The sequence below is a fragment of the Sceloporus occidentalis genome, unplaced genomic scaffold (assembly GCF_023333645.1).
Source record: "Sceloporus occidentalis isolate IW3139 unplaced genomic scaffold, rSceOcc1.0.p SCAF_34, whole genome shotgun sequence".
In the NCBI taxonomy this organism is placed as follows: Eukaryota; Metazoa; Chordata; class Lepidosauria; order Squamata; family Phrynosomatidae; genus Sceloporus; species Sceloporus occidentalis.
This window is the reverse complement of record NW_028317014.1, coordinates 10,585,614-10,611,377: the sequence shown is the minus strand read 5'-3', so window position 1 is coordinate 10,611,377 and position 25,764 is coordinate 10,585,614. Positions and strand designations below refer to the sequence as shown.

The 25,764-nt window shown below is 35.8% G+C and overlaps 1 protein-coding gene across 1 annotated transcript in view; it reads right to left on the bottom strand.

Moving 5' to 3' along the window:
• LOC149298289 (protein diaphanous homolog 2-like) overlaps positions 1 to 25,764 on the bottom strand; it is a gene marked incomplete at its 3' end in the record, with an annotated part of 441,418 nt that overhangs the window by 272,501 nt on the left and 143,153 nt on the right. The window contains exons 10-18 of the mRNA XM_089487690.1: positions 17,898 to 17,972; positions 17,740 to 17,809; positions 16,684 to 16,820; positions 16,140 to 16,248; positions 13,044 to 13,154; positions 9,670 to 9,788; positions 7,552 to 7,668; positions 2,397 to 2,515; positions 2,072 to 2,136 (exon numbers count right to left, since the gene is read on the bottom strand). Of these exons, the coding sequence (XP_089343816.1) occupies positions 2,072 to 2,136; positions 2,397 to 2,515; positions 7,552 to 7,668; positions 9,670 to 9,788; positions 13,044 to 13,154; positions 16,140 to 16,248; positions 16,684 to 16,820; positions 17,740 to 17,809; positions 17,898 to 17,972 (922 nt within the window). The remainder of the gene's footprint in view (positions 1 to 2,071; positions 2,137 to 2,396; positions 2,516 to 7,551; positions 7,669 to 9,669; positions 9,789 to 13,043; positions 13,155 to 16,139; positions 16,249 to 16,683; positions 16,821 to 17,739; positions 17,810 to 17,897; positions 17,973 to 25,764) is intronic.

Sequence of the window (25,764 nt, the reverse complement as noted above, 5' to 3'; positions counted from 1 at the left end):
TGAATACAATTTTTGGAATGTTGTTTAGTTAGAGGAAAACATTCAAGAGTTGACTAATTGACCTAAACCGTGTTCTTATTTACCATTTTGGTAAACTTATTTTGTTAATGTTTTATGCAATTGCAACGCTCCTCTTCTTAGGCAATGAAGGGTTACCGAAAAGATTTCTCATATTGCAACATCAGAACACAAGAATTACAGACGGAAAAAGAAAATATAGAAAACATCAAGGGCAGCTCTCCCTAGTGTTAATCCCAATTCGCAAAGGTACCTTGGCTAAGTGCAATTCTACATCTCCAGCGAACAAAGCAATGTGCATTCCATGGGAAGAGCAATGCCCTGGACTTCAGAATAAATGCATCCTCGCTTTCAGTGGACAGGGAATGGACCCAGATCTGGCACCTTCATTCACTGACACCGAGCACTAAGTGAATGAGCGAGAGAAGATAAATCTCATGCTCCCTCATACTAGACTTAAATAAAATGGGGCACCAGATGGGACACATGGGTTTAGCTCCTTTTGAGTTTGAGGCTACTTCCGGCCACATCCCTTGGTGTTCTGCCAACGGAACCCTCACCACTAGATGCTGAACATAGTAATACTCGTAATATTCAATGGAGCCACGTCTTATGGGTTGCTGGAAACTATTTATTGTTACTGTCGGCTTCCTTTTTCCTTTTTTGTACAGGGAAGGACGTAGTTGTTATACCGATGATGGTTATCTAAATATCACTCTAACCTATGTTCTGATAAACTAGTATCTCACCTCCTCAAACTAGCCTTCTTATGATTTAACCCTTCAGCATGCACTATTTAACTATATGTTTTGTTTTTCAGAATTCACACTATAAAGCGTTTATTTATTATAGATCCCAAAATGATGAGAAAAGTATTCCCTCTGGTCTTAGGTGTCTTAGGCTGATGTTCATTGCCGTCATATACAGTATGACATATCCGCTACAAGCATCCGAGCACAGAGCTATGGCATGTAGCTGTTGGGAACAGGATTTTGATGTGAGTGTTAAAGGAAGGTCATGTTGTTTTTCGAGGGGCTCGTAAAAAGCTCCACTGGAAGCCACTGCAAATACTCACAAAGTTGTGTTGTTCATTGTTTCCCAGCTGTGCGCAGCCAATGTGTATAGCCATACCATGAACACTGCCTACTATACATCTAAGGATCCTTTCAAATACTTGAAAAGCTTTCACTCTCAAAATAGGCTTTGCAAATGCCACTTACTGTGCTGGCTGTGAGCGATGGACTCATTAAATACTGTATCAGTACCGGTCATGGATCATCTCTAGAAATACATGGATACTACTCTTTTTCCTCCCTGATGGAGAAGGATGAATCACAGAAAAAAAAACAGCCCCCTCTCCCACCATTAGCCCTAGGAGTACCAACTGATATGTGTTGCTTAGCTTTGGTATTTCCGGAGTTAATCAATAACATAACAAAAAGTCTTACATTATATAGAAATAGAATAGAAACCTAGAATATGACAGATAAGAAGCAGTCTGCCTATATGAATGAGCTTTGTGAAAGGATATGCCTATACTACAACATATAGACACACTATTTGGAATTCAAATGATAGCAAGCATTAATTATTTAGTTTTCTTTGTGTTTTGGGTTTTTGGGGGGAGGGGGGTAATTAACACATGGGACACTTCAGGTATGCCCTGTTTGAAAAATGGTAGAATATGTCAACAAAATAATAATAATAATAATAATAATATTAGAAAAGTGTTCATTTGAATTATTGTTGCAATCAGAATCAAAATGAACAGACAGAAGCATAATGTACCCAAAATTAAGCTGCATATTTTGTTGAAATAATCTAACATTACATCCCCAACTTCACAGCCCTTGACTTGATATATCAATATTGACCTTTGTGATACTGACAAAGATCATGTAAAAATGCTGCCCTACATTGATCAGAACAGCAAATCAATAGCTGTCTCCCAGCCAAGGAGATGGAAGAGAAAAAAAACCTGCTTTTCTAAAAGTGCCCTAATCACACAAAACCAATTGTCTATAATTTAAATGAGCATGATACATGACTTTACCTTTTTAGAAAATTCCGACGCTTTCTGCTCACTTTCTTCAACTTTTGCCTTGTCTACGCAAGCATCTGGCAACATAAAAAATGGAGGTTACTTTGTATCCAGAGGAATGCTGAGTTACAAAAAATAATAGAATTAACAAGGGAAAAATACATACCGCATATATAAAGATAAATAGATAGAGAAAAAACAAATACATGGATGAATGGATAGAAAGATGGATGGATAGATAGATAAATGGATAGATAAATAGATAGATAGATAGATAGATAGATAGATAGATAGATAGATAGATAGATAGATAGATAGATAGATAATATATGTATACCTATAAGATGAGCAAAATCAACGTCTAGCCTCCCTCTGTATCTGAAGTCTGGATCCATCCCTCCACATTGTAAAACAATTTGTCCAACGCATTCATCTATTACCTTGAAGTACTGTGGCCTAGTGGTAAAAAAACAATGATATTGATTAATATTCAAGACACCCCTACTGTAGAAGAATACCTAGTAAAGTACTCAGAGTACTTTAATCCATTCGAGACCAATGACATACCAGGTACATCATGAAAAGACATCCCTAGAGGACCAATTACATACCTGGTGAACAGCAGTGATCGCTCTGTTACCAGGGTGGTCAGTCTTAAATATCATCTGTAGAACCTTGGCTGACAAATGTATCAACATATATTAAAGGTTCTGTTCTTCCTACTCTGCTAATATTACCACATTTATACAGGGCTTTTATATCTAAGTTAGTAGCCAATTTTGAGAGCCCCAACCCTTTCCAGAAATAAATTTTTACTTGTGGAAAGTTTATCCTCATTTATTATGTAGCATTGCATCAGGGCTACTACAAGCTACTAGACATTAATCCTTCGGAAACCTGAAGGCCTCCATATAGACGCAGAACAGCTGAGTTTATTTAGGGGGGGACACCTTATTGTAGTGTGAATTGTACATTCTATTGATTTTTTTTCACAAAAGAAAGAAAAATTACCCGAATTTGGCAATTATGTAAAATTAAATTACAGTCCTTTACCTATTCTTCCTGTCAGAATGATCTATTCATGATAAGACAATGCAAAGCCATATGTTCTTCAAGACATGATTTGCCTCGCAGAAAAGGGGTAAGTGGTTCGTAATGATCAGTGTGCTACACGGTTCCCATCAGCTGGCTTTTGGGTGGCAAATAATAAAAAATGAAACTACAATAGTCAGGAGAAACAGACACTTAAAGCTGGAAAACTCATCTTCGGGGGGGAAAAATGTTAATCATTGCGAACAAAGCTGTATCTACAGATTACTGTATTTGAATATTCAAAATTCGCATCTGTCCCTTTTGTCATTTTCTAAATGTCTTCGAGAAATGAATGTTACTTTAGAGCAAACATTAGAAGACTTTGTGATCTGGAGCTAAAACTTTTGGCTTCTTCTCAGCTTGAAGACAGGTAAAGACAGCACAGGGTAACGTAACCATCGTCTTTTATCAATTTATCGCCCTAATATTTATTTCCAATTGGTTTTAAAAGCATCATTATGGTTTTATCAATACAGTTTGGCTAAGAAAAATCAGTATTAGCATACATGCTACGTTGGAATACAGATGTTTTGCAAATACATTTATGTTGTATCAATTGAAGGTGCTGTTCCACTTTGCTCAGCAAATAATCTTTAGGAGATCTGTCATTTTATTCTTTGCACTGAAAGCTGTAATCGCCTAAAAACAACACAGAAACTTTTAAAATGACATTTCAGTTTTTATCGCTAACAGTTCTGGCTTTTGTGTCATCCAACAAGTATTCCTGGCCGAAAAATCTGAATGGAGAAAAATTGTACCTTATAAAAAATTTTTACTGAGAAAGGTTTAGGGCTATATTTAATAACAAAATGATTAAAGTCAGTATACTAGGTAGAACAGGATGTTTGAGGATACTTTAATAATGTGGTCCCGGAAATATGCTCCAGGTATCACCACTAGTGCCTTCTCAAGGTCCTTCAAGGTGATCTTGAGGCTTACACAGTATTCATGATTAGGCGAATGTGTGTGTGAATGAAGGATTTGAAGTAGTTTTTGAAATATATTTTCTTGAGGCTTTTAATGTACTCACTGCCCCTGCATAGTCCACCCCATATACTGCCTATTACACCGCCACTGTTCTTTTCTGGTGGATAAAACAATGTCTTTGATAAGATACTTGGGTTTCATTCTCAGTCAATGCATACTAGTGGAATGAGATTATAGTGGCCTGCATAAACTAAAGTAGTCCAACAGGTCCTATTGCTGGTCATTGACCATTCATTAGCAGAATAATTAATCCTAACCATAATGTGTGTTTAAACCATGGCTTGTTGGTGGCCCTTGATGCTTAGGATGTCCCAACACAGCTCTAAAGCTGATGAGTATCCATCTTATTCCAAAAACAACTGCAACAACCAAGCATGTAAAAGATGTATCAAACTCACCTGTACATTAAAGGCTCCTCTAGCTAGCATTGCATTTTTTGCCTTTATTACATGCGAAACACGCTTATTAATATTAATGTCATATAAGATTGAAGGTTGACATTAATTGCATGGTTATAACAGTGCTGTCAATAGTATGTTCCAATATCATTATGGAAGCAAGGCGAATATTATTATTATAACTTTATTTATTGTTAACAAGATTGGTTTATGGGAAACAAATATTGGATCCTATTGATTTTTTTTTTAAATGACAGATTTTGACCTTCAAAAGAGAACACATCAAAAGGAAAATTTATTGCAAATTTAATTAGCATTTGGTAAAAAATAGTTCCAAATGACTTAACATAATATTAAAGCCAGAGGACGTCTTGTAAGCACGTAAATGCTGAAGTGTTTCCCCTATATGCGGCACTTTCTCATAAGACAGAAGTGGTTTAGTATTCTGCTTTTAGCTTTCAGCAGACCTTGCATCATAACGATTTCCATTCATTAACGACGTGTTGATTATTCTTCTGCTTGGGTTTAGGAAGCAATCGGCTCAGCGAGCAAAAACCTGTTCTAACAATGGTGGAAATCAACCATTTAAACTTGTTTTGGGGAAGACCAGTTATCCCAACTGTGTGCCATAGGAAGTAAATATGGTTGCTGAGTGCCTTGTTACATCATCGGGCAAGAAAGCCACACCGGACAAAACTTTCACTTTTTTCCCCCAGCCTCAACATATATTACATAACGTTTATTTTAATACATAAATGTTAAATTCCAATTGCATTGTAGAAATTGGCCATAATATTTTTTCCTGGCGAACAGCGTGCAATTTATTTAGGTGTAAAAGATGCCATGTGATAAGTCTAAGGGAATGAAAGCGGTTTCTACTTTCTTCCATCCATAGAAACATAGACGGCAGATAAGAACCATTTAGACCATCTAGTCTGCCAATTTTTCCTGATGTTCCTTGTCTTAGATTCAGGAGCCATATGTCTAGCCCATGCATGTTTCAATTCCCTTACTGTGTCAGCCTCTACTACTTCCGCTGGTAGGCAGTTCCATATATAAATTGCATACAACGCCTTTGCAGGTGCAACTAGAGGTTTTATTTCCCAAATTTGTCCCAAACCAGCAACCTCTCTACCTGGAGAAATATTACTTATTTACTTATTTATTTTGTGTTTTTTTCTTTACATACAGGTTCAGAGGAGAAGAGCTCAAGTAATAACCTGTGTATTGTAAATTTGCAAACAAACATTTATATAAAAATTTAATGTTAAAGCACAAGCTATGTTGAACGGATGGCCCTGTATGCAAATGATATCGATAATACTAGCGAATTTGCACATAAGGCCAGAAAGTCATAAAGTATGAACAATATATCTGTATAGCTTCATCCTCTCAATCCATTGTAATTGTATGATGTGGCAAAAATATACAAATATTTTCATGTTCTAGATACAATGCTTTATAGATTGCTGGTGAGAACTCATTTCGAAGGCTGTGTCCAGCTCTGGAGACCATGGCTTAAGTAAGACATAAATAATTAAACACATTAATACCTTCAAATTGATTCAAAAAGTGCCGACTAGATAGGCCAACAGATTCTTTTCTGCCATCAGTATCTATGTATTTAATCCACTACTGTAAGGAATTGCATTGTCTATGAATTCTATTTATTCAATATATATATATACACTGTAACCTGCTTATTCCAGGCCAAACAATCTCTACAAATAAATAAAGAGATAACAAAGTTAAACTCCTTCCATATCTTGAAAACAATAATAAAACTACTAAACGCAAAAGCCGTTTACTTACATATAGGGATCAATACAGGCACGGACATCAATATACTCTGATTTGTCTATTGAAGAATTACATACACAGCTTCATTTTTTAGTAATCTGCTCGTACGAAACGAGAATTTTCCATTACGTTTTGGACAGCACGGTGTATTTTTTGTCTATCCAAATGGTTAGGAGCTCTTCTATGTATACAGATATGAGAAGCAGAGTAAGATTACATTGACATATCCACCAGCTTTCCTTTCCTTTGGATCATTCAAGATTATAGGATAGTGAAAAGAAGTGCACACCTTATTCTTTCGCCTTCACAAAGAGGGATGTGTGCTTATTCATTTACTTATGATATCCCTGGAAAATCCCATAGACTGGTCCCCTAGAACTCTCCCTCTCATGTTCCTCGTAGGCAGAAGAATGGAGATAGGGAGTGAATGTGGCCAAACAGACCTCCCTTGGCCATAGATTATAGCTATGATTTCCAGAGCCTTTAGGGGAAATCCAGAGAGTTCCCAGTTATACAGATGGCATTAATTGTTTAGGGTCACCTTTCATGTGTCGATGTCCGCAAGTCTACAGAATAGTCAGAATAGAGAATATTTTGGTAAAGTAATACATATGAGTAAGTTATTCCCAATGTTTCTTAAGCAATATCCCTCCTCTCCCTATGTTCTTCTTTCTCTCTTCAGTGTGGAATATAAGGCATTTATATAAGGCATGAACTGAGGTGTTTATTATTTTGTCACACTCAGCGTACCAGAGGAGATGATAGCGCAGGGTAGGACACCGAAAGAGTTCTTCACCCTCCAATAGGAGGAAACCCTATCAGTAATATGGTCACTCTGTAACGCACACATGCTCAAGGCCACTTTTAGTGAACAAGACCAGAGTCAAGTGCCATTGCTTGAGGGAGCCAGGGCTGGGGCAGAAGAGCTGATGAACCTGCGAGGTGTCAGTGGATTGACAGCATGAGGTCAGCCCTGAAGGCAGGTTGGATGGTGAGTGACATATTTATTGTTTTATTCGTTTACTTTATTATTATTATTATTTTTTTTATTCTTTTCAACCTACATACAATTATTGTGATTGTATGTTGTACTTTTGTAATGATAGTAACATTACACGTGTTTGTTCGATGTAAAGGCACATGGTAAAAAACATACTACATTAAGTTTCATTTTCTTTTATATAATAAGCAAATTCACAGTAAAAAAATTCTTACCTGATATAGTAATCATTGCGGATCAGCAGGCAGTGTTGCAAAATGGATAGCATGAATGGTTCAGAAGGGGTGTCTTTAAGCAAATTGTAGAGAAGGTGGTAAACTTCATTCATATCTGTACACAGGGAGTCAAGGAACATCCATATATACCTCCGAACATCTCTCACATCTAACATACATTACCATCACACCTTTATAGGGGAAGGTGTGATGGAGAAAAGGAGGTTCCTTTCCTGGGCCACCTTCATTACATGTGAAACAGTCTTCATGGAAAGTGTCATGGGAATAATCATACAGTTGAAATAAGCTTTACATATTTCTCAGTACATTCCGGGACACAACTTTTCTGGTACCAGTGGAGTGGATACAAAGTTATCCAATGGATTGCGAAATGAGTAGACTTATCAAATCCCATCTACTTTAGATACAATTTTAATAATAGACTAGCTGGTTTAAATGACCTTGGGACAATAATGATGTGAGTCTCCACGTTTCCCATAAGGGAGCCCTACTTAACAACGTTATGCATTAGTCCCTGGGTCTAACGGTATCTACCGCTTCTAGGTTCAAAGGCCCTTTAATTTACCCATTAAGTTAAAATTTGTTTTGTACAATTTTTTATGTACAAAAATTGGTTTCAAAACTGGGTGGTATTTTACATAATTTATCCAATGTGTTCCCAGAGGGAAAAAAGAGTTAACAAAAAACATAAGCAAAAAACTTTACAGGTACATACTGTACCCATCTTGATTCCTCAAACTACATTTTTACAAATAGAGTTGTTTTTTTCCGAGAGCAACCAGGCACAATGTCAATGTAGTTTGGCAAACAGGGTGCTTGAACCTAAAATGTGTGTAGCTCCCAAAATGGAATCACATAGAAAATAATTGAATTTATTGCCTCTCCATTTTCTCTTTTTTTATTTTACTACTCTGCTCCCCTTAATATACGATGTACAGATGTGGATATGTTTTCATACAAGCCTTGAGCCATTCTGATCAGGTCTTCTTGTTGACAAAGTCAGGATATCATCTAAATTGATTTCTCTCCATTGTGTATCTGCTCGTGATTGCTTTTCTCTTATTATTTGCTATGATGCCATAGGGTGTAGGAAGTTATTGTTTTTTTTTTGTTTCTCCCATCAATGACAATGGCTACAAGTCCAAATATATTAAAATATGAAACACTGCCCTTATGTACTTGCAGCAATCTATTACAAGAAATAACAAAAGGAGCAGGTGGACTTAATAAACTTTTACTTAAAAAAAGGCTTCAGCTATGTTTGCAAGGCAGCGTAAACATAAAATGATGAAATCCCAGCAGCAGCATTAAAAAATATGATGGATAACCAACTAGTGACATCATTTTCTGTTTTTGTCCCATTAAAAAAGACACGTTGAAGGTTGAAGTGCTGTTATTCCATGTAGTAAAGATAAAACCCCATGCTGTAAAAAACCTTTGGGCCAAGATTGCTTTTAAATACCAATATTGAACTGTATATGAAGGCATCTGCCCATTACTGCCAGAAAACGCACAACATTCTATTAAATATTACCATTAATGCTAAACCGGAGCTACTCTGCTCCTGTATTAACTCTACTTGTCGTGGTCCAATTAGCTAATTTTCTTTATGATGTAAAATGGGATTAGAGGCCATTACTCCACTTTCTGCGGAAATCTTTCAAGCTGAGCTAATTCACTACTAAATACAGTTAGGGGAGACCTCATCACAAACCCTTCAAACTGTGGAACTGGAATGCATTCTACATCCATTCAAAGGCTCCCAATACATTACATGTATTTAGACTACATGCTTCTAACATGTTGGCGACCAGATTACCTTCCCCCTTTAACCAATGACCCAATTAAAGCTCACATTTTGAAATTGTTAAAACGAACCACTTTACTTAAACAGGAAGTGACATCATATTAGTCCTTCCTGTATACAGTATGAAAGAATATATTTCATGTGCAGTAAGAATACCTTCTTCAAGTCATATGCAGAGCATTCACCTTGAACAGAGTATGGGCGCTCCTCATTGACCATTAGTGACAAAAGAAAAATATGTTAACAATTTAATGTAACCAAGACAACCGATTCAATGATTTCAAGGATATTCCATTTCTGCTCGGATGTCCCGGAGCCGATGTGATAGCTCAAGAAGGTCATCTTCTTTATTTTCATCAAATACTTTTAATTGGATATCAAGCTCCTCGTTTTCCTTTTCTTTCAGATCCTGAGAGTGGAAGAAAACATATGAGATACAAGAAGGAATACAAAATTCAAGTCATCTAGAACAAATATAATGGGAAGATTCCTCTTGGCCAGTGAACATGGGGAGGCTCCAGGGATTCTCATTAATTTATTTTGTAAAACCCAGGTTTACATCACATTTTTTTATATATATATATGCACTTTAAAAATAAAATAATGTAAAAAAATTAAAAAAATATTTTGTTAAATAACTGGGCAAAATATAAAAAAAACCCCAAGAGGTAAGGAAGTCATGTGTGAGGAAGTTCAATTGATTCATTTGAGCACCACCAATGACCTCAGTTGAATGTTTCAAAACCCTTGTAGTAATCATGTTGCACCCATGCACAGTCTCAAAATATTTTGTGGCAAATATCTTCAAAGTTACCATTAACTGATTTAAAAATGATTAATGTCACGATTCATCGTGATAGGGTGATTTAAAAGGCTAATCCAGCTCACCCATTACATTTACATTTTACTTTTGTCGATATAAAAAATGCATATGAAGGGGGGGGCATTTTGGAAATAACACAAGGCTTCAACATCTATTATTTTATCCTAAAAATGTGTGCCTCACAAAAAGGTTCAAGGAGTATGATGTAAAAAGCTGCTTTAAAGGATTTTTTGGCCTTTAAATGGTTAAACGGTAAGAATCTGGAAGTAGCATCAAGCTATGTTTTAATATACACATCATGTAATTACATGACGCTGTTACAATCCATATCCTTCTCTCGTCGAATCTACGTCTCACTTTGGCAGGAAAGGAAATTATTCACGCAAGTCTCTTTTTTTGAAATTGTTTTATAATTTCGCACCATCCTGTAATCGTAAAATTATCTTATTCTGCATTTTTCTTTTTATTAGAATTTTTTGTCATTAATTTCAATTAGAGGAACGCTGACACAGAGAGAAAGGTAACAGAGCCAGGCCCCTCACCGAAGGATGATTATGATTTCATCTGTGGCCTATACGACGGGTGACTTGCATTTCAAATTTTTCTTTAATTATTACTCTTTTAATTAGTCTAATAGGTGCTTATTATGAATCCTTTTCTTGGCAAGAATTAAAGAGTAAAACTAAAATCACAGTGCTGATTCTTAAAAAAACCGAAACCCGTTGCGTGTCTGTGCCAGCGTTTTTTTGTCAAGGACATGCCCTAAGAATGACCAGAGGAATTTTCCAAAAATCAGCAATACTGCTGTTATCTGTGTGACATTATCGAGGACGTCCATCTTGCGGCTGGCTGCCTCAGCTTCTGTTTGCTTTGTACAAACTGCCATCCGCTTGCAATCAGTATAGTCAAATCTCACAAAGCCAATATGAACAGACAACGCCAAAAAAAAAAAAGATTATTCTTTCTCCACAGCTATGCACATTTAAAATGAGTCTTTATCTAAGAGCCACAAAGGTTTACTGCAGTAACAGGCTGTATATATATATATATATATATATATATATATATATATAGTGTATATACATGTTGCTTACAATGTGGCGGGAGTGTAGGCCACACAAAACCTCAAGCTTTAACCCAAGTAAGTTTGAAATAAATCCCAATGGCTTTACAAATACACTTAAAACCTTCCCATTTGCTACAAATGCATATATTTATATGTATCTCTTTTAAATTAAGGTTAAAAACCCTCAACCTTTCAAACTTGTGGCTTTCCCTAAGAGACTATTGCCACAAGCCCCTTCTTATATAATATGGCATTTTCTGAAAGCATAACTGCTTAAAAGAACTTAGCAGACATTTACAGGTTCCAGTTCGTAGTATTAGATTAGATTTTTGTTCTGAAATACGAGATAGAACAACAAAGCAAAGGAAACACTTATTTCCATTTTTACAAACAAAATGAAAAAAAAAAATTGAATTTTTGCATATTTTTTTTTGCATGTGTTGCCATTCAACCGTCAATTATTGGTAGGGATATGAATCCTGCATTACTGACGCTTGACAGTGGATTATAAAATAAAGCAGTTCAATTATTTACACATTAATATTGAGAATATTATTGCTACAACAACTTTTCTGCCGTGTTGCAAAAATTCTACGCAGTGATTTAACATTGTAATATAATTCATGGAAAACATTACAATATGCCAATGGATTGGAAAAAAAAATTATTTGTACTTTATTTTATCACAATCGTATAATATCAGAAGAGATATGGATTGAACTGTTGGTAGGTTAATAATTAGAAGCATGACTGCATAATTTCCTAGTAAATACCCTTTAACTTTACAAAAATAATGCCATAAAGCAAGCAACAGCTTCAGAAATTGAGTAGAAAGTGGTGAAAGTAAGTCTTCATCAACTTTTTTTTATAGTTAAATATGGTTTAATGTTTAAATTGTATTAAATAATTACAAAAATGATTGGTTATCGATTTTCTCTTTTTTTTATATACTAAACATATATTTTTTATATCCTTATTTTTTTGGTATCCTGTCTTTTTGTTTCTCAATTGTGTAGATTTTTTTTAAGATTTTTTTTTTTAAATGTGCATCTTAAAAAAAAAAAAAAAGGAGGAAAAACATTTAAGCTAAGTATAAAACATCTTTGAAGAAGTCACTATTTTTACTACAAGCTCAGGGAGCGACTCGAGTGTTCAACAAAGCACACAACCTATTACACATGAGCAAAAGTATAAATGACACAAAACACATTAAGCATAAATATATCCCCAAGTTGTTCAATTAAGGAAGCAGACCATTTTATGTCCTTTCTGCACAAGCTGGTATAAAAAAAAATTGTTTAAAGAAAATGTACAGTGAACGCCAAGTAGCTGCCATGAAAATCTCAGCTGGGATTTGACCCGAGGCTGGCAACTGTCCTTGCCACGTATATGGTTGACTAAGCTTTAATTCATCCCTCAAGCGTTGGTCCACCAAACGGATTACATTAGGAAGACAGCTAGTTTAATATTTATTTAAAGCCAGGGAGGTGACAAAAAAAGAAATAAAATGGTTGAACGTCGACAAGTCAATTAAACCACTACTACTGTAAATAGAGAAGTCATAGGGGAGAGTTTCCATGTTGGAACATTCATATCAAGTTAATATGTAGACGCGCGTACATACGTGTAACATTTACCCCAAGATGCCGCTAATATAATATTATACTAATATAATACTAAAAAGTCAAATTCCTAGAGCTAACACATAGTGTAAATGCCGGCACTTATCTGTCAACGTGTTTGTTTAAATCAATATAATCTTTTATTTTACTTACTTGTAATACTTGCTTTAATCCACATCTTAAGAATTCATTCCTCAGATGTATTCTATAGTCCAGATCTTCTGGAGAAGTCAAGAGGGCGTTTATAAACTGCATACAAGAGGCCTACGAAGGAATAAAAAGTTAAAATATCAAGCCAGTAAAAAAAGAAGAATATTCAAGACAAGCCCGGTTACAATGATACATACCGCAGTTATCAAAAACAATAATTAATTAATATTAATTATTAATATTCTGGCATTTATATTAAAAACACAAGAATAGACAAGATCAGCCATCGTGGACAACATATTGGGAGATGTTACCACAATGCTGCCCATCTGTATTAAACAACATTATTTCACATGGAATACCAGGGTGTTAGAGTTGATTGGGGGGCTCTATTGGGTATTTATGTCTTGGTATCATGAAAGTCACTTTAAGACTGATAAATCAAATGCGTACATAATCCACATAGACTTCTACAACGTGCGGCCGTGTTTATCAAGCAGGAGATGACTCAAGGAATAAATTGACTACACAAATGGCCATAGCGGTAAGTGGTAGGCAGAAAGGGCACCAGCTTTTTATGACTGAACATCCTCCAAGCATTGAATTTTATATGATATATCATTATATAAGGTAATTATATCACTTGTAATGGTATGATGTAGGAACATGCCATTTTGGACAAAAACAGACCAAAAAGCAAATATGAGAATTTATAACTAGTTGCTCGGGACATTAAAACAAATCTAATTCAACTTATTCTACGACTATGAGCTAAAAAGGATGTGAAAGGAAAAAAGTTTAGCTGATATGTCTGATGTTTAGGGCACAAACTTTTATAATGGCAACTTGTTCTACCGGCACTGAAAAACATGGGGGGGGATCATAGCTAATAGTACGTGTGATCATCATGTATCACATCATTATGTGGAGGTCAGGAAATAAAAAGCCCTCTTGGAAGATAGTTTAGGTTCCACATAATTGAATTATACTTTGTAGTTATAAAGGTCATTAAAAATAGACCTTTTTTCATGCTTTTCCCAAGGAAATCTTAAAGATATGTCTAAAATATGTTCAAGAACAAGAGGGAAAGAAATCTCATCTGGACAGACTGTAGGATCCTTTGATAATCAGGTTGAAGATGCTTGTGCCCTTGTATCATCACCTTGACCTCAAAAAAGCAAATACAATCATAGAATCTGTCCCTCCATCACTTAACTACCTTTTTCATATTGGCTTGTAAAGATTACAAAACTATCTTTGTCAGATGGCCTTAACCTTTGAGGAAAGAGTCAGCCTCTCAATCATCATTTCATGCACACAAGTGATTCTAAGACTTGACTTTCTGTGCAATGCCAAGATTCATAGCTTAAATAAATACGTGTCCAAAATTCATTCTTTAGATAATTCCCGCAAAACCTTCTGTTTCCCCTCACTTATTGTATTTTTTTTTTTACTTTTGACACACATTGCAATTTATTATTCATGCAACCTCACAGATATTAGTAATGTTATTTGTGAACAGATCCCAAAACAAACTTGTCAATAATTCATTACATATTTTCTTTCACGACTTCTTTCCATTTTTAATATAATCTCTTTTGCTGTAATTTTTATACTAATAAACATATATGTATATATATATATATATATATATATATTTTTTTTTTATCACATTGTGTTTTAGGCTTCCATTTCATTTTGCTGTTCTTGCAATGTATTTATTTTTTTATTTTAATTGTATAAATAATTACTAATACCTGTTTCAATCTCAATTTTTAATGATTTTCAGATTTTTTTTTATGGAATTATCCTAGCTGCTTCTTTCTAATCTAATATTTCTCCAATCCCCTTGAATTTCTGAAACGATTTAATCTAATTTGAGTTGGCCATTACTTACATGTCAGGTTAAAAGCATTAAATTGTGTATTGTAATATGCACAACCGATCAGAAAATAAGAAGTTAGTGGCATGCTGGTAGATATTATGGATGAAACATTTTTTAAGCTTTTTTAAAGCTGGCAGGGAAATTAGTTTTATACAATTGCTGTTCAATCAGATTTTCTGAACTTTTTAGAGCTACATCAGGACATTTTTCTGTATTCCTTTTAAATACCAAAACCACATTTAAGAATAATTAACCATATCATATTTTAAACAATTTATATGAATCAATTCTAGTAGTTTGCCACAAAAATCGAGCATTTAGTGGGTAAAATGCTCTGTTGTCATAGCAGCAGATAAAGTAAAGAAAAAATAAGAGTATCAGAAAATCCCTTTTGCTTCTTAACATTCTGGCGGGTTGTATCTGTAATACAAACACATTCTGTTTATGCTTTGTTAACTATTTTAACTTTTTTTTGTGGCCATTGCGCCTATTAGTTGTTTGTTGAATTATTTAATTGCAGTCTATTATGGAGATAATCGGTTAAGAGGCTTTATAGCCAATATTGGGCAGAATTTAAAACATTTTCTTCCCAGCACATGTGCTATTAAACAGAGTGGGCTGTAAGTAGTTGAACACAAAAGCAATAATCTTCAAGAATACGTTCATTATCAGTGGTTAATGTCCCAAGGCAAAGGTGGCCGTTTGTAAAATTCTAACAAAACTGTATTTAGCTGCGTTAACAACCAATTTCTGAGGGGAAGGCTGTCCTTTACAACAGTTAAACAGAAATACAGCAGTTGGGAAGCTAATAACAGACTCACTTGTAATGATTCCTCACTGTTTACAAATATGTTCCATTTTAACATGTTTTAGAGCGTGGTTATTGGTCAGGAAGCATATGGTCCTGCCGTGTAATTGTAATCGTAAGAGCGTATCAGTGCAAATCTAAGTTGTTGGAATTTTGCCTTACTTATAAAGGAAACCAAGAACCAAATGTATTGAGTTTATAGTCTACAGAGTAATTCTGGTTTAGCCAGGATCTCATCACGATGGCAACCAAATGGTATGGTCCAATCTGAAGAAACATTAGAGTCTATGGTGTTAAGACCACTTTGGAGAAACCATGACTCCATATCAGCGGTTTGCAGAGTAACATATTGTGACATCTAACTGTGTGTCCGACTGGATAGCAAAAAAACAACACTGTCACATACCTGCAATTGAAGAGCTTCCTGATTCTCTAAACCTTCCACAATAGGAGAAAAACGCTCCCTGTTGTTTATTTCAGATGCGGTAGTTATAGCTTCAAGAAGTTTGTCTAATCTAAGAACAAAAGAAAGCAATAATATAGTTAACAAACAAAAATCCTATTAAAATATAAATGATGGATTTCACACAAAAAACATCATATGATAACAGAGAGTAACGTATTCGACGTCCAATATTAATTCAGATCTACCTACAAACTTCTGAATTGTCATTTAAATGATTTGCAGGATTCTCTAGGAGGAATTGATGGAGCCGAGATTCTTGGGTCGGGAAGCCATCTCATTTCTTGGTGTTCCTCTTGTCTTCAAGATATATTTAAACGGCCGAATATCCATAGTATGTTCTCTAAGCTGATGCTGACATTCTGTGCTAAAGATCCAAAGCCAATGATGGTTGGTACAGGAAGTGGATTGTCATCATTTTATATGCAGAACATTAAAGTCAGGTGCAAAATGATGTCTTTTTACCTATATCTATATGTGTACTTACATATTTTCCTCGCCCACAATAAGGATGGCCGACAGTATCTTTAGTATTTCAGTCATCATGTTGGCCTGCTTTGGATCAATAGCTCTGGCCAGTAACACAAGACTTTTTTCTTCACCCAGCATCCTCTTCAATCCATACTATCAAAAATAGTGATAATAAAAGAAAAACCTTAAATGCTTTAATATTAATAGAATATAAAGACATGTATATTGTAATTGCTCTGTCACTTATGCAGAATCAGAATGACCCTGTTTAAGGATGGAATTCTGAACTGTGAATTTAATTTCTCTGTACTACTACGGTTTTTTATGGCATAGAAAAAGGTTATTCAACAGAATACAAAGAACAACTTAGCCCCGTTAAGTTATGCCTCAAAGGAACTGAAGGGTAGAGGTTAGGTATCTCGGACTACATTTGACTTAAGGGTTGTGTGACGATGACGTGAAAGAGAGCTCAGTCTAAGCCAACTAGTAGCAGCCCCTATGCGGCAACATCTGCTTCATGAGGTTCTGATAAGAATTTCAATATATGACATCTTCTGCCTCAGCCAGGCTGTTAAGATAAATTTGATTAAAGTTTATATTTATAATTATAATAATTATTATTATTATTATTATTATTATTAAGGTTTCCACAAATTTTCTTCTGAACCTCATCCCGATGGAAAATGCACGGCCCTCGGGAGAACTTGTGAAATCAGTGAGATGCCCAGAATTCCGAACTCTTTAAGTATTTGGGTCAAGATCGGCCTCCGGCACGTTAGTAGGTTTTAGCTGCCTGATGTGACAGGTAAAACTCAGGGTTTATTGAATAATCCTTGAGGGTGCACAGAACATCATGGAAATTGGATGTATTTATTATTTTATAATAAAGGTTTTATAAATCATCCCCACACAGCTCTTCTCCGCCAAATGAATTTATTTAGAGAACTGCATGTTTGTTACGAACACCTCAAATCCAACCAGTGAGAGAAAAATGTGAGGATTTCTCTCATGTGGTGAGCAAACAGAAGATGCCATCGGTGTAGATAATCTTCTTTGTAAACTATTCGCCTACCTTATTGTTCATAAATGCTTTCAGGCACTGGATGAGTTTATGCTGATTCTTCTTGTCAATACTTTCTTGCCTTGGGCGGGAAGACAAAAAAAAAGATCAACATAAGTTACTATTTCCCATAAAGTTATTATTCATGCAATTTACTGTTGAGGACTTACTGCTTCTTGTCCAGCAGCTTCTCCAAAACATCCAAGAGGAGCCCAAGGCCTTCATGTCCAAAATTGTTAACCCAGCTATTGAAAGAAAAAATAATAATTATTGGATGATTTCTTCATTTCAGAAACAAAATAAACAACATTATTTTGTTACCAAAAATCCCTTTTTTTCTTATTATGGTATATAGACTATTGGTAGGTTTTAAAACAGAGGGGTTTCATTAGACCCCTGCTACATTCGCCAAGTCATAATAGAGGTAAATGTATCATATGCGAGGAGGTGTGTTTGGCTGAAATGCATTTGGGGGGATTATGCATTTCCAAGAGGGGCATCATAGAAACTTAAAGAGACCTGTCAGCTATGATATGCGTTAAAGTGCATACAATGGCTGGAGTGTTCCTTTAATACTCAACAAACAGACAAAAAAACACCTAATTACAACATCTACAATCACCTTACTGCAGTACAAATTAAAAGGATTGACAAAGAGGTTTTCATTTGTTTTTGATATAATTGGTTAATAATGGGTTAACCTCGGCTGCATCATTAAACGGGTATATAAACGAAGTGTCTCGAAGTCCCAAATTAGCCAGTTCCTGGCCTGTAGCTCCGCTGGGTATAACTTCTCCGAAACAAGGATTAGAGGGTTTTTTGGCACGCTTCTGTATTTTGGACCAATCTAACTATATGTGTGACAGAAGAAATGTTCTTTTCTCTATATACGTCTTGGCCAAATAAAGATTATTGTTTCAGCCATGTCAGTTCTGGTTTTTCCCTCTGGAGGAAAACAAGGTGACATTTAGGTAGTTTGATGGTTATGGCAACAGAGGTGAATAGGCCAGCCAGTGCCACTCAGCCTTGCATATATTCTAAGCACCACTTCTGCTGGAAGAATGTTACACTTACCTACTACCTTCTCAATGAAGAGAACTGACCACCTTTGTCCCCCCCCTCCCAGGCCAGTCTACTCCTGCCTCTTAGATCCTTAGAAACATCCTTTCTCTTCTCTCCCCCAAACTATACACATTAAGATCCTTTATCTTTCGAGATAATTCTTATTTTGCAAACCATTCACCATTCTAATATCCCTTCTCTGAACTCCCTCCGGAACACGGGTTTAGTCGACAGATTCTCACAGAATTAAGTATCGCAGTAAAATCAATTAATGTTTAGCGTCTCTAGAAGTCGTATGTTTAAAGTTCAGAAACTCCGTGGAAAGTAACACCTTGTTTGGCATCAAAGAATAACAGATTTGTTTGTATATACAAGGCACCTACAGATTGCCTCTAGTTAGCAGTCACAGTGACAATGATGATTTACAAGGGTTTTACACGCCTACATATTTTGTATTTTTTAAAATGAATTATATGAACAGATGTTATACCTGGAGGTACAAAATCGAAACAGTTTATTAAAAACAATCTTAAACAATTTATCTTCCTTCCTCTGTTTTTGACAATAGAAAGAAAAAAAAACATAAGACTTCTGAAAAACTTCTCCAGCTCTGCAAAAACTTTTTTGTGCTTTGAACAAATGGTCATATGTGTTCCTTTCTTACATTTCTTTGTTTTCTAATTTCCTTCTCTCTATTTTCCCTTCTTAATATCTTTTTCTCTTTGTTTATTTCTTTCTCTCCTTTTTTCTGTCTTAATTTCCTTTTCCCTTTGTTCCTCTCCTTTTCCCTTCTTTCTTTCTTTCTTTCTTTCTTTCTTTCTTTCCTTTCTTACAAATCTTTCAGTGTGTTTTGCTTGCAGTTCCGCATATAGCCACTAGGGACTGCAGAGAGCAACAATAGTTTTAGGAAGCATTTGCATCCTGGCCGTATACTTTTCTCCGGTCCTTTTAAGCATTTTGTCAAATATGTATTGGACAGGACTGGATTGTTTGGGCTACTGGATATAGCTGGGCTGAATAGTGCCAAGGGGATGGCCTCCTCTGATGTTTGCCTGAACATTTCTAACAATTAAGTCTCCTTCTCTGTTGCTGAGCTTGTGCAATTCTCCCGATCCAGTAAAGCAGTTTGGCAAATATTGAGCAATGTTCTCTTGCTTTTTCTTTTTATTAATGATAAAGGTTACTTTGAAGGCAGAAATTCTACTTGCTTGTTCTATATCGACTAAACCGTATTTATTTTGAAGAACAAGCTGTTTTGACAGCCTTTATTTTTAATGGTTTAGACTGGTATTACTGCTCCGGTGCAAGTACATGTAGAGGCTTAGAGACTGCTGTAAATACTGCATCTATTTGCCGTGTCTAACGCATCTGTTCTTATTTGCTTTCAAAAAGTCAAAAAAATTATCTGTAAAGGTGCCTGCGTACTGACGAATAACCCTATGCAGGAAAGTTCCTTAAAATAACTTGATGAATACATATGCACCATTAAAATATAGGAACTTATCAAACAGCAAGTTCTAGATGTGACTACGGTGGGTTTTTATACCTAATTTATGCTGAGACTTGGTTATTATGTTTTAGGGCTCGAGTCCCTTGCATAAGATTGATAAGAATCAATTAGAAGAGCCATGGAAATAGGTATTTACTATGGCTGCTCCATCAGATTAAGGCAGAAGGGGGTTTTGTCCCTTGAATTTGAATATTTTTATCTTTAATCTCTTAGATAAGCTTTATAAACCCATTGGCAAAGGACAGGTTATTCCAATCTTTAGACACTGCTATGTGATTACGTTAGAAGGCGCCGTATTACATGGCATTACTGGTGCATAGGAAATTCTGTAGGACATCCTGCGTCATTTACAATGACTACAACTCATATCAATCCCAGCTGGTGTAGGCAAAACCACCCTTGTCTTTTATATTTAACTGAAATGACCAACACTATAAACGGTAAAAACAAACATGAAAAGAAGCCCTTAGACACATTTCCCACTGTTTTCTTTCCATAAGGAGACGTAGCCATCTGTAGGATTCCTTACTAACAAGTGGGTATAGCAGCTATCGTGTCTCGGGCACTTCAGAAAAACAAACATCAAGGGCAGATCATTAGCCACGCATTTGTTTGGTGGGGATTACTGTGTTATGTACCTAATTATCAAAATTAAATAATGAAATATTCCATTACCATCTGCTGCAAATTAAGTTTGTCAATTAAACTCGCGCTTGCCTCACTGCAAAATATCAAATCTTTTATTCTAAACCAAAAAACATGAGAAAAAAAACAAACAACAAACACAGCTTTTTTGTTTAGGAGTTTCGTAAGCAACTCCCCAAACTGTCACGCATCAGATCCTTACTAAATTAACCCCTTGCCGTCTCGATTTCTTCTGTAAAATGCAATAGGTTGGGTGCTATGATTTATGTTTTGATGCCTAAATCCTCTATTGTTTTTTTCCTTCATTTATTGGGGGTAGTTAGCGATACTCTGGCAGAGGGAGCCGAGATTTGCTTACTTACAGCCTTTGTGACCTCAGGATGTTGGGTATGACATCATGTCATTGCATGACTTCAGTGTTCTGGGATTTTACATCATAACCTGGCAATGTCCCCCTGGGTCATTTACGTTAATTGATCCTTTCCATCTTTTTCAATGAACAACAGGATCAACAAGAAAAGAGAGAGGAGATGTGATTTAAAAAAATGTGGTACGTTTTTAATAAATACCCCCTTTAGACGACTGATTGTTTGTATTCTCACGGCAAATGGGAAATTTATGTCTTTGGACACATGTAAATTACTAAATTGGAAGATTAATCTATAGATTCCATAGAATCCACGCAGACGCCGTACTAATAGCATTCTAGCTCACACTCTGTGCCGTGTTTCTAGCTAAATATAAGAAGAACATCCCTTAAAATATACCAAGCAAGCTGAATTATATTTTACATGTTCCTGGAGGAATGTTTGCTAAACGAAAGGAAGCCGTCATCTTAATGAGTTGGGTTTTTTTTTTAAGCAAAACGTTAGAAATTCAGAAAATGGAAAAAGTTGAGTTATAAAAATTCTTAACTCCCAGGTGAGAGCTCGGAGCATCCAGTTGAAAGAATGTGTCAATTTGGCATCACAGTATCCATTAGGAAGCCCCAGGGCCCTGTGACTTTTAGAAGGACTATTTCCCAGGGGTTAGAGTAGCACAATTTCCCTCAAAAAAAAGGATGTATTAACACACATACTTATGTAACGGCGGCTGAATTAGAAAGTAAATCTAAAATAGCAGCTTTTTTCCTTAATAGAGAACTTGGCTGTAAAAATAAAGGTAACATTTTTCAAATTCATGCATTACCGCCATCATATTTGCTTGTACTGTTTAGCATGTCGGGGAAGCAACGTAACTTTGCAGTCTCCATTTCACGCTTACGATTGCTATATCAGCCTTTTTTTTTTTTACCATGGAACCAATTAGCGCCGAGTACTTACCAATTCTCAAGCAGCAGATCAGGTCCTGCACAATGCAGCTGCCAACTAGATACACGTGGTTGAACGCAGTGATAGGCGGCCATAAGTATGTCATTAGACAGCCTCTGGTCTTATAGGGAAACTTCTGGCATCATATGCAATTTAATGCACATGACGAGATCCCATTCCATTGTCATGGTATCCTCCTTGGAAATGCATGGAGTGGGGGGGGGAATCACCCTTATGCATTTGCCACTTCTTTGCACCCCCAGCTATTCGGTAGCTGAACAACAGCTGTTATTATTACCCAATGAATAGTACTTATTCACCGAGCTCGGAAAGATGAAGGGTTGAGTTGATCCCTCCAGTATTTGAACCTGTGACCATGAGCATTTGCCAACTGGGCTATCTTCGGCATTTAAGAGGTATGGGATCAGCCGCTCACTTTGAACATCTCTCTTGACAGCAAATTAGCTATTATCTGATCTAATTATACCACAACAAAGAAGACCCCCAAATCGCCGGTTACCCTAACACATGTGTGCAGTAATAGAATGTGAAAAAAAATCACCCAGGGACAAGACACTATGGTTTTAGAGGGTGAGAACGGCGGGTGTGATATTGTAATTTTAGGTGGCATTGATAGCTATTTTAATACACAACATAAAGATCATTCCTCTAGGCTTTGTGAAGGACATTTGACTTAATGTCTCATGGGCACCTAAACTTTAAACAAACTTGTCATTCACTTTTTTTGCCAGTTCCCAAAAGATGGACGCCCATTCCAGACGTGGGATACTAAGGAGGTAAATCCATAGGTTGTATTTTCACTCCGTCGGACAGTAAATCACCCTCTGTGATGAATTCACCGAAGTGGGACTAACGCACCCAGATGCATCAGTAGCCGATACCATTAACTGCTAATAAACAGATGTCTAATTGTTGGAAGGAGAACTTTCAAGCCTTTTAAAAAAAACAGCGATCTTCTCTAATTCTGGAACTAAAGCAACTTAATAGCTTCTATTACAATACAGACATGGGTTAATAATTTGCATTCATGCATTGTATGCGTTCAAGATCCCTCATTTTATTTTGTGTTGATATTCCTTACGCTTTTTATTTTTCTTTATTTTGTTGTATTTTTGGAAATCTCCAGTTATTCTCTCCGGGTTCTCCAGAGCCTGCAGCATGTAATAGAGTTTCACCTAGTTTTTTTTTTTTTTGGAGGTGCTCGGATTGCTTTCTCTCAAACACAGTTTTTACTTTCTTCCTCCTGCTTTGGAAATAATAACAACAGAATATGCCCTAGCGATTTTCTCTGTTGTATTGTGTACAATAGCTGCAGGAGGTTTACTCCTTAAGGAAAGAAAAAAAAAAGATCTCAAACAAATAGTCTTAAATGTCTTTTCTTTGGGTAAATTTGTATCTTAATGTAATACATCGTTTTGGACACGGTGAACTGTTTTATCAAATGTTCCACTTTTTAACCCGATGAACCTATCACATTTTTAACACATCATAAAAAAAAGGGAAAAACTAAAATAAATTCAGCAGTCCGAGGTATATGGGTATAAACAACAAGAAAAAAAGTAACAGGATTCTTTTTTTTTTTCTACATTGAATTTTTCATAGAGTTTAGATTTTAACTATGGAAGCAAGTCATAATCAATACACCGCTAGAATGATAATCAAATATAATCCACAATATATCAAAAGCTTATAATGATCCACTAAAGGGAGACGTACTCCCAAAAGACGTCGTCATAACATGTTTAAAAAGGAAATTTACAGTAAATGCATCCAAATCTGATTATAAGCTTAGCTACTAGAGACAGAGTTTGTCAATAGCACAAGATATGTGTTAGGCTCTGGTTGTGTTACTAAATATATCAAACTATACTATCTGTCAAGTGTTTTATTACCATGGAACCCTCTTCCCAACCAGTACATAGACTCGTTCTATCTAGATCGATATATTTAAAAAAAAAAAAAGTTAAAATAATAAAAATACTGATGCAGTGAAATGAACACACTGGGGTAGTTCGGTACTTGTGATGTCATACTCATTTTAAGTGTTCAAATTAAGATGGCCAGGTTAGGGGGACACTTGGAAGGCATGTGATATTACTATTTTACTCTATGGACCTTTGTTTGCTTCCAACATTTTCTGTCCATTTGGTAGGTCTCCAGTGCAGGTTTAAGGGCATGGGTAGTTTTCAGTGCCAAAATTGGGTCAAAGTAGGTCTCCAATGACAATATGGAGTCAATGGAGTTCTCCAATGGTTATTTAAGGTGAGGGCTTCAGATCATGACAGAGCCAGCTCAGCCCTTCATCCTACTGGGGATAATAAGATGAGTACCATCAACTGGGTAATAATAACATCTATTATTCATCTGCCGATTTGGTTAATTCCGGGAGTGTGCGCTAAAAGTGCTTTGAATCCCAGTTGTTATTATTACCTGCACCCCAACTGATATTATTAAAGCATGTTTTGGGGCCTATTTATATGAGTGTTTCCGTATATAACATTAAGGCATACATCACATTGAACTTAATGTAAAGCGTATAAGCATGGCCTTCCTCAGTGATCACAATGGACATCTCACGGAGTACAAAGCCCAGATGTTACACTGCAAAGTGCCGTACGTCAACGGCAGCATGAATCAGAACCATCTGTAGCTCCGTGTTCACATGCTGCCCCTTAAACCATAATACAGCCTTTATGTGCCTCAATTTGTATACCATGACCCACTTACACAGCACTCGGAACGGCAATACCCACACAGGGGGATTCAGGAGTAAAAAGCATGCAGTAGGATTTGAAGTCCATCAAGTGCAATCGTCTACATAACCCAGGGGAGAAAAAAAAAGCATTTATAAATAACCTTTCATTAAAAATACACATTTCCTTTGATTGCGTAGATATTAAAGCCTTTGAATATATTTCTCGCTCTCTTTGTTCTTCATATATTGGCAAACTATTTCATTTAGCATCAGCAATCCAAACTCAAGAGAAATAGGCTCGCCTTCCGCAAAAAAAAAAAAAGGTTTACGGAGGTTATTCTATGGCACCTTTTTATGGAACAAAAAAATATATTTGTATAAAGTACATTCACCATACTAACAAAAATTATCATCTTCTTGTCCAAAAAATCAATTAAATGTATAATATATAAATACATAAAAAAATATATTAAAAAATAATATATAAAAAAAATAATATATAAAAAAAAATAAATATATATATATACCGTATATACTCCAAGTGTATATAGAGCCTGTAGAGCCAAATTGTCTCAAGCAAAGTTGAGTATTAGTCATGCCATTCGTGTATCATTGTTTGTGCACCGGCAAAGGCTAGTTCAGAGGGCTCACTGCTCTATGGAAAGGATTGTATTTCTCTCTAATGGTGCTTTATTCCCAACAGTAATCTCAAGCTACAGCCAAAATGACTGGAACATCAAATAAAATGAATGATAGTTCAAAGCAGCTCTGGGAACATAAAAGGTGGTAAAATT